Source organism: Bradysia coprophila, unplaced genomic scaffold (assembly GCF_014529535.1).
Source record: "Bradysia coprophila strain Holo2 unplaced genomic scaffold, BU_Bcop_v1 contig_583, whole genome shotgun sequence".
NCBI classification, from domain to species: domain Eukaryota; kingdom Metazoa; phylum Arthropoda; class Insecta; order Diptera; family Sciaridae; genus Bradysia; species Bradysia coprophila.
Genome location: NW_023503823.1, coordinates 864,531 through 875,044, shown reverse-complemented (window position 1 = coordinate 875,044; position 10,514 = coordinate 864,531). Strand labels below are relative to the sequence as shown.

Here is a 10,514-nt window from a genome sequence, read left to right as displayed (position 1 = left end):
TTTGACTTAATTTAACCATTGAAAACAGATGGAAAACTCATTTCGGAAATAAATTTATTGCTTTAGATACAATACTGATTTTTCATAATAAAATTAAATATCACAAGTCTCTTTTTTTGCCTTATAACACTAAGAATAGTTTCCTTTCAATCCTTCCTTCATTATGTACAATTTTCAAATTTTATCTTTCGAAACTATTGAATCTCTAAAATCACTAACAATTTCTGTTTCACATAAATTTACAAGTCTTAAGTCGAATAATTTACGATGATAAAAAGAATGCAATTCATAAATAGAGTTTTAAGTAAAAGTTTTGAAGATCAATATCAATAGTCAATATAATGGCGAACTATGTCGCTGATAGATAAAACGTTCTCACACAAACATTTCAATTTCCTTGCTATCTCTCACTGTCGTACACTCTTTGATTATTCGGCGACAATCGCATCGAACTGAAATTATAACTTTGACTTCTCACGTAACTATCTTGATTTAAACAGATTTCCGAATAGTGATTCGGCGATGGCGGTGGATTATAATTCGGATAACCGTTCAACACTTTCGCTTCGGGATACAAATGGTCTTGGCTCAATTGAATGAAATTCGTTCCGCATGCGTTATTTTCCACAGGCACTTTTAATTGATGAATGGGACTCCTCCGCGGTGGTGGTGGAGGAGGGGCCTCTAGCTATAATTCCGTTATCGGAATTGACCGGACACCGGGATGATGGTGTGTGTAGTGGTTCAAGGTTGGATGACCGCTGAAGCTACATTGATGGGGATGACGGTACATGTAGTCTTCGTCCGTAAATGTTTTCTGGTATTCACGTTCCTTTTGACTGAGAGGTGTGCTGCTCCATCGACCTTTAATCATTTCCCGTATCTGTCTCCGGCATTTGTAGGATATGAGAAGTAAAGTGGTTGTCAAAGCTGCTACTCCTACCAAGATAACTCCAACCATGGCTTGTCTTCGTGAGTCTAAATGCGAGCAGCCTAAGAGTTCTAGTGACAAAATCTTTAACGGCTCTTCACGAAGTCTTTCTGGCGCCGCGCATAGTACATGCTCGAGAGTTTGACTGATGTTTCGCGAAGCTAACAAATTTCGTAACCAAGCCAGTCGACAGTCGCAAATGATAGGATTTTCAGTCAAATCTAAAGTTTCGAGATTGTACCACGGAAACAGTCCTTCAGCTAGTGTTGTCAATGAGTTTCCCCTTAAAATCACTTTCTTCAAATGGGGCAATCCACTCAAAGCTCCTTCTTGCAGCTCCACTAAACCTTTATTCGCCGTTAAGACAATTGACTCCAAATTCGGATTTGTAGCAAATGCACCAGCCTGGACTTTAGTCAACTTCAGTGAACCGGATATGTCGATACGTTTCAAATTGGTCATTCCGAAAAATGCTCCCTCCGGAATAATTGTGAAATCATTCTGTCCCAGAACAAGTGACTCCAATCTCGTCAGTTGGCTCAGCTCCACCGTTGGGATACGCTTCAAACGGTTATCCGATAAATCTAACACTCGAACCGCATTCAGTCCTTTAAATGTGTCCAAGGATATGTTATTCAGCGACGAACTGCGTAAATCGAGTAGATTCAGTTCCTTCAGATTTTCGAATGCACCTTGACCGACCGATGCAAACGTATTGATACCCAAATACAGTTCGGCTAGACGGGATAAAAATGGAAACGACTGCGATGGCACGGCTGTTAGTGTATTGTCATCCAAATACAGTATTCGTAAATTGGTTAGTCCCTCGAAGGCATTGGAATCGATGCGTGATATTCGATTTTGTCCCAAATTCAATTCCTCCAAATTGCTTAGCGATGCAAAAACGCCTTGGCTCAATTCATCCAAGAAATTTCTGGAAAATGAAACAAAATGAATTGTGAGAAATGGTTGCAATTTACTAGCACCGTGGCTATGGGTTTAATCAGCTAACAAGTGCACTGTGTATAGAGAGATTTAACTAATGTTCATAATGTTTAATTGAAAGTTATTGCTCAAGATGCTGAATGAGTATCAACAGTGAATCTGTTTAAATTATATGAAAATTACTGCTTGCTACGGCAATGTATTTTCGGCACAGAGATATAGATCAAGCAGACAAAAAATAACTTGTGCATTTTAACAACGTTACAAAAAAGGAACGGAGTATTCTTCAGGTGCTCATTAAATAAGGGAAAAGAATGTATAGTCAAACTAGAAACTTACCCTCTTAAATTCAAAACTGTCAAAGTTGTAAGTCCCGTAAAAGTTTTATTCGATATTGAACCGATTTTGTTGTGATTCAAGTGTAATTCCTGTAACTTTTTCTGATAGTAAAAAGTTCGCGGTGGAATGTTGAACAAATGATTGTAGCTCAAATCCAATAAAGTTAGTTCGGCGTAAAATTGAATCGATGAATCAATAGTTTTTATTTTATTGTTTTTGATGGCTAAACGGTTTATCGATGGATTCAGGGCGATTGGTAGAACGTCCAAGTGACCTTCGCCACATTCAACGATTAGGGTATCATCGTTACAGTGGCAACTGTTTGGACAATTTGCCAATTGAGTTGTTGGTAGAACAAGCGCTGCTAAGATGGTCATGACGATTACAATAGCAGCAGTCATTTTAGTCGTCATTGTGCTGAAATAAATGGAAAAAAAGCCAAATTAATTGAGGATAATGATGATGATACAGCACAATAATGATTAGCATAGAGAATATTTTATTATTTTCAGCCAGTCGAATCAGTTACATCCGAACAATAACCGCAGACCGTATTCACTATACCATTGAAAGCAAAGCTAATTCATTCTTTTCACAAACGTTTTTACTTCTATCCATCAAACGTTGTTCAAGTAAGCGAAATCTTCATAGATCAATAAATCAAGTTTTTTTTTCCTTCGTTGAAGCTGTGCGGTAAAGAGTTTTTCATATACACAGAACTTTTTGGAAGGAATTCTACTCTTTTATTCAACTCAAGTCCTAACAATGATAAAAACATGCGAGAAGTAAAATTGACTTTGTTAGGTCGGTTGGATGGGTTAAATGCTCGCTGGTAGTTTGAGAAGGATTTCATTGGAACACTGTGTTGCAGGAATGGAATGGCTGCCGAAAGACGCCATATAGGAAAATATAGGAAAAAAGCGTTGAATTGGAAAGGCGCATCCCGATGGCCAGTCCGGGCCTGCTGAGTTGGAATCGAGGTGGGAATATCTTTGTACTGCCATTGATGTACGTATGAATAAAATTTCTGGTTTTTTTTTTAAATTGTATTCACTCCAGTTCGGTCATTCTGTCAGGGACTATTTTTGTGAAAATGTTTTCGATATTTTGCTAGATTTTCCAGATTTTTGCTAATTTTTCCTGATTTTTCCAAATTTTCCTAATTTTTGCAGATCTTTTATAATTTTTCCTGATTTTTCCAAATTTTCCTGATTTTTCCAAATTTTCCTGATTTTTCCAAATTTTCCTGATTTTTCCAAATTTTCCTAATTTTTGCAAATTTTTCTTATTTTTTCAAACTTTTACTCATTTTTCCATATTTTTCAAAATTTTTGTTCATTTTTCCATATTTTCCTAGATTTTCCCGATTTATCCATTTTCCTGCTTTCCACTCATATTCAAAAAAAAACTCTCTCCATTCTATACAGACTTACATTAGTGATGTATTGTCAGTGATGAGACACAACTGACACCACAATCATTCCTAACAAACCGACAAGACTTTGAACTTCGTATGGATCTACTGAATACTTTTTCTGCGACATAGAAAAACTCAGACATACAAATTTATGTATCAAAAAAAGTCTGGTTTTTATTTAAGAGCCTTTTCAAGTCATGTTTATTATGGTAAAGGATATCACATCAAGCCGTTACTATGATTTTGAATAATGGCTGTAGGCTACTAATATTATGCGAGTAAAAAGCATGGAAATATGAATTATTAAGAACGAATATACCCAATGCTAAATAGAAGAAAGAAATGTTTTTTTTTGTTGTTGTATGTTGTTCTTAACATGCTTTTTATCTGTTTCATTTCGTTGTATTGAATTTTGTTTCACAGAAAAATATTTGCCTTTTCCTTGAGAAAAACAAGATCGTGAAGTTTCATTCACTGTACATTATATGTATATCTACCGGATATGAATCCGAAAGAAAAATGTGCAAACGGGAACAGATACACAGAGCATAATAAAACACATTTTTCTAACTTTCCAGGTGTATTTCCAGAGGAAGTGTACCATTATTTTCATTTTATTTGCCCTTAAGTTCGGATATATATTCCAGTTGTATATAACGGGCGACATGCAAAAGTAGGTTTCATGCACACACAAAAAACGAGTCTAATGAAGTAGGACAATATGGAAATAAAATGAAGAAAATTGTTGGGGAAAAAAATGTTGAGCTTTTTTGGCTCCCGCATCTAGCGAATAAGAAGGTCAGCTTCATTATTTAAAAATGTATTTTCGATATAGGACTTATATCGGAACTAATTCCGAGAGTACAAGTGATAAATCAAAACTGTTTTGCTTCGCCATACAAAAATAGTTCCGTACAAAAATGCCGAGAGAAGAAAAAGAACCGGTTCCACCGAATTGGTTTCGGAATCGATGGCACGATTTATTGTTGCCGTAATTCAGCCTCGTTAAAAGAAGATAATAAAGTAAAATAATCCCATCAAAAACAATATCTATGTTCCTTCTGAAGGATAATCGGTTCCAATCAAAATAACCGAAAATAAGTAGACGTACGAGCGAACCGAAACCAAAACCAACAAAAAATACATCCACCAAGAATATAACGAAAACATGTATTATACCCATTTGACGGTACTTGCCCCATGCATTACATTTCTTTTTTTTTGGTTCGGTGTTTAGGGAGCATTCCGCACGATTTGAATTTATTTCCGGGGTAAATGTATAGGTTTACACATCGGGCTTATGCGTGTAAAATATGTATTGGTTATATTTTCCTTGCATAAACCAAGAAAACCCGAAAAACCAAGTCAATTTTCTATATTTTTATTTTCACCACAACACAATCTGCGAAATGTTTCCTCAGGGATATTGTGTGCAAATATACATATATATGTGTGTGCTCGACTTGTACATGTGTAGTTGTATATAAATTTACTATGAAATAGACAAGGGTTTCTTGTTCTTCGGTTTTTTGTTGCCAGAAGGTATGAGCTAAGTTGAAATATGCGTACCAATACTCACTTCAAGTAATTCATCTCCATATAAATTTCAAAGAGAATCGTATAGCAGGGAATATTGCCTTAGACAAGAGGAAGGAAGCATATAATTTTCTGTATGAAAACAAAGAAATGTGATAAGAGTTTTTTGTTTTAATAGGATATATATTCGTGAATGGGCATGCGGCTGCAGACATACTTTCAAATAAACAAAATTGCGATGTATATGAGGTTTGTAACAGAGGGGCCTTTATGTTCAATGTTTGTTGGTTTTCTTTTTGCTGCAAAATTGATAAATTTATGGTATAAGACAACTTGTATAGATTTACGGTAGTACTGGTGTTGGTGGACTGTTAAATCATCTTCATCCTTCGTGAATTCTTTACCACCGAGAGTTGCGGAAAATGGAGAATTTGCTCCAAGTAAATCGTTTAAACAGAGGCGTATTACTGGAAGAAAATTTGAATCGCTATGCTTGGATTTGGTCGGCTTTGTTAAAAGAATACTGTAAAGTCAAGCAAAACTCATTATTTGGCTTCGACAAATTGCTTTTAAGTAAATCCTAAATTCGTTTCATTCAGTATTTTCTTGGTACAAATTTGTCATTTCCCGCAACTTCCCGAAAGAAGATGCTGCAAATCATCAGTTGGGAGGCGTTTTGGTATGAGGATGTAGAATATTAATCTAAAATTCACAAATAAGAACAAAAGTTGAAGCAACTACACATGTTAAATAGTATCTCATGGCACCGAGAGGAAGTCGATGGATCATAAATATTTCTATTTGACGAGTCTCTGAAAATTCACTGAAGGTAAAGATAACTTTACAGGTGAAAGATCGAAAGGTAAATGACTAGGGAAAGGTAGTGTGACAGCATTTGCGCTATTTTTCTCTGAATATTTACTTGTTCATTAGCCATAGTACTTTTCTAATTAATTTATTTCCATTAGAAAGTTAAATCAGACCAATCGTACACATTAAGGCATTCGAAGCGAAAGAAAATAACCTTTAGCCGGTAAATAAGTCATTCTCGTGATTTTGATTTAACTTATTTTGTGGTACAATAATTGATGATCGTTGTCGTAAGTTGCAAAGTCTGTTCACAAAATTACGTAAATCAGATTTGTTTAAAATAAATTGACAAAAACAACGGCTCGTACTTATAAACAAAGCAACGAACATTTTAAAAGACCTTACCGAAATAGTCATGAAAATGAGATAAATGCCAATAAATTGTGTGCCTCTGTGAAAGAATTGTTGTGTTTGGTGTTTCGCTTTAAAGCTACAATTGTTGGAACAAACGAGAGTGTATAGTTTACAAACAAAACAGCGTAGAACATACAATAGCATGCAATGCTACAACTTCATTGTCACTTTCTTTTACATTATTTTAAAGCATTAAATAGACGACATCAAAACGAAACGACACTCGACAGACCATGATGAGACGTTGCGTATACTTCTATATATATACGAAAATAATTTCGATAAAGTGAAAGATAAGACATTGTGGCGCAAGAACCAGCACATAAATTCTTCGGAAATGTGCAACGAACATATAGATAAAATGCAATTGATAAACTTTTAATTGGATAATTTTACAATGTAAATACTTTTAACTGAGCAGCGGCGGAAGCTTCTGTCAATTTCGAACATTATGTTCGATAAATCCTTTAATGAATGAGACGATCTATGAGAATGAAAACAAAATTTCTTTTTCTTTGTCCGTGTTTTAAAAGATGGATTGCTTGCCCCTCAACGTGTAGATATATAGATAATAGCCCAAAATAGAATCAAAATATTCTATAACACTGTGAAAGCCGCATCTTGCTTCCGAAATGCCATAAAAGAGATCTGGGTCATTTCTTTCTATTGTTACCGTACGTATAGAAAACACTCAGCTGACAATGTGATCGAATTAAATTTTCTTGTACATACAATAAAATCAAATTATTGTAATTGTACACTGACTGAACTACTTCTTGCAGCTATTGTGTGAACATGTAAGATGTGTATCAAATCAAGACTATAATAGACGAACGAATTAAACTTTTTTTTGTGCTCCTCTATCGAGCTGTATGTTAAAGAATGTGTGCTCTTTTGAATCGATATCGATCGATAAAATAATTTTTTTTAAGTAGAGGTTTTACTATCGAAACCGGTACACTTTACGAAAGTGCCATGGAGTTTCGTATAATTTGATTAGAAGTTTTGGTCGACTTGTAAATGGACTTCCGATAAATCAATTAAAACCGATTTCTACTCGATACATATACACGTGTATAATACTGGGTATCGATGAACTTTGTCCATGTTCGACTATTTTGATTACTCTTTTGTATTACCAACATCCATTCGCAACATGTAGCATAATACACTCCCACTTTAATAAATTAATGGTATTACCCGAACCGATTTAATTGAAATTCAATAAATTTTATAGCTTTCACAATAAAATGTCCTGTATGCACTTTCGACTACTCTCTGGAAACGAGACTGCATCAAGCGTTATGAATATTAAATCCCTAAAAGCCTGACAGTGTCCACGATAAAATTTAATCTAATTAACGAGATTTAATTCATTTTAAATACGTACATATCATGCAGCTACACGACTTAATAGATCAATTAATTTTAAATTTAATTTTAGATTGAATTAAGCTCTCAATTCACATTGATTACCTATACATATCCCCGTCGCTAATAGCATTATATCGTTGCCAGTCACTAAAGCGACTTTATCATTATTAATGTTGAATATTATCAGTACTTGTCGGTGTGTGCCACGTTAGTCGCAAGTCTATTGACTTCTGTGGTATTCGAAGAAATTACAGAACCGTAAAGTACACGTACAGTACACATGATTTTACTCATTAGCAGCGAATCATCAACTCTCTGGGTAATATTGCGGTGAACGATTCAAATTCTTCGGAACATGGGACGGCGTGCTTTACTAAAGTAAATAACATTTTCCACCGTTTGATCATTTTCCTTCCGTTTGATTGCCTTTATGAAATTTGTTCAACTCATTTCACCAGAAATTTTAAAAACTTTATAGCAAATTGAATGTAAACATTTGTTTATTGAAGGCATTGAAGGATAACAAAATAAATTCTGTTCTTCTGTTTAAGTTGCAGCTTACACTGCTACGACTGTCATATATTAAATAAATGTCCACTCGAATAGACGTTTCATTAAAAGGAAAATATTATCACAAGCGAGATAGAAGAGGAAAAACGAACTTCACATTAATATTTCGAATATAATTTTCGTTATTTTCAGTAGTTATATAGTCTCAGCTTCAACAGACTTCTGTGCCACATATATTTGTTGAATTAAAGTCGTTCGTATTTAAGTTATTTTAAACATGAATAAATGGAATTATGATGGCAAATTGGAGCAAAGTTTATTTTATGTGCATAAATGTGGACATACTGGATTGGACATGCGGTTGTGTGACAGAGAGAATAGGTTACATTCACCTAACTGGGAAAATAAAGGACTTTATTGTTGGTAGATGGTATAATTTTGGCTTGTGAAACCAATGCTATTCGCCTATTCAACCAGAAGAAAGTAACAGAACCGTTGGAGTACATCGTTTGGTAATCATTTTATTGAATTGCGATGTACGATTCCACATTTAGACTGATGTTGGCCGAAATAAGACGTGCTCACCAAGAAACTAAGAATGGTCTTGGCGGCAAACAGTACCAAGCGACTACGTATATTAAGACGACACGCTAAATTGTAGCCTAAAGTGTGCAAAAATGATATACTATTTTCGATGATCACTTTGCATCCACGTTCTACCTGGAAAACGCGGGACCATCATTTTGTGTTAAAATGTGTTTGCTTTGAATAACAATGATAAATGTTTGTGGTGATGTGCCTACAGAAAGGACGCGGATACGACGGTATCATCGGAAATATAACAATTTTTCGCACAAATTTAGGCTACAATTTAGTGTTGGGTCGATTCGTCTTAAGCCAACCTGTAAGAAATTCCTACATAAATAATTGTCAAGGCTAATTATCTGTTATCGACACACAAAAAAACCATGACATCCCGTTAATGTTGTCTTATATAGTGAAATGTTTGTTGAAACAAATGAAGTACAGGAATTTGTATCGAACACTAGGCGATACTTTGAACAAAAGAAGTAATAGATTTTAGCGTTATATGACGATGTACCATTTCAATAAGGTTAATAAGACAATGTTTTTGAATTATTATTATTTTTTTGTAAAGCAAATTGGTGAAGTAAAGGCATTATGTGAAAAAAAAATTCTTTGACCAAACAAACAAAAATTTAATTTCTCAACTCAATTCGGGTTAAATGAATTTCTCATAATTATACATCTTCAAAATCAACCTACAAATTTCACTTACCTCAAATTGTAAAAAAAAACCAATTCTTCCACGCTAAAGACGAAGAGTGTATTGTTCCGTGAATCGTTTTACCGCCTTAAAGATGTTTTTTTGTTTACTCTGAGTTTTTTTTTACATTATAATTTGGTATAACTTCAAAAGTTATTTCATTAGTTCCTACTCGTCAATATTGTTCATAAACGTTTTTCTACTCAAAATTGAACAAATAATTTGAATAAGCACTTTGGGTCTGTTACTGTTGTCATTCCTATATAGTTTCGTTCGTATACATATTTTCATAAAACATAACAAAAATCATTCAAAATCATAAAATACACAAAATGTCCAGAACAGTTCTACAATGAACAAACACTCAACGAGCACATATTTTCATACAATGTTTAAACGAACCAAACAATCATTTTTACGGAACAAAAAAATATTTTCTATTTACGAATTGATTTTGTAAACACGAAGCGGAGCAAGCGAAAAATACGTCTATGCAGACCGACTGTTGGCGATGAACTAAACCGACCAGAATACATCCAGAATATGAATTTATAGTTTTGTGTGTTTTATTTTCACCCAAAGTCCAGAGTCAAAGAAAACAATGGAAAGTGAAGTGAAGATACCTACGGAGAAGAGTATAATATTTAAGAGGTGTAGATGATGATGGTTATGTTACAGAGGTTGAAATTGTGGCGTTAATAGTATACAGAGAATAAAAGAGAATGAATGAAACGAGCTACAAGCATGTAAAAATGCTGAAACACAGAGGGGATAAAATGTTATGCGAATGAAACAGATGTTTCGAAGCAACGATTTGACTCATTTTTACCAGCGAGTATATTCTCCGAGATTTTTTCAATGTAATTCAAACCACTGAGTAAAGGAGAAAATTTACATGGCACAGGAGAAGAGACAAATTGGTTCAAATCGACGACGGAGATTGTTACAAG

General features: G+C 34.4%; 1 protein-coding gene across 1 annotated transcript; it reads right to left on the bottom strand.

The window, feature by feature from the left end:
* Positions 1–43: 43 nt before the first annotated feature.
* On the bottom strand, positions 44–10,179 carry LOC119083241 (protein slit-like). The gene is made up of 3 exons (XM_037192899.1): positions 9,577–10,179; positions 2,216–2,632; positions 44–1,865 (listed from the first exon to the last, which is right to left on the bottom strand). The coding sequence occupies exons 2-3, from the start codon at positions 2,626–2,628 to the stop codon at positions 689–691; spliced, it is 1,590 nt and encodes a 529-aa protein (XP_037048794.1). The 5' UTR covers positions 2,629–2,632; positions 9,577–10,179; the 3' UTR covers positions 44–688.
* Positions 10,180–10,514: the final 335 nt, after the last annotated feature.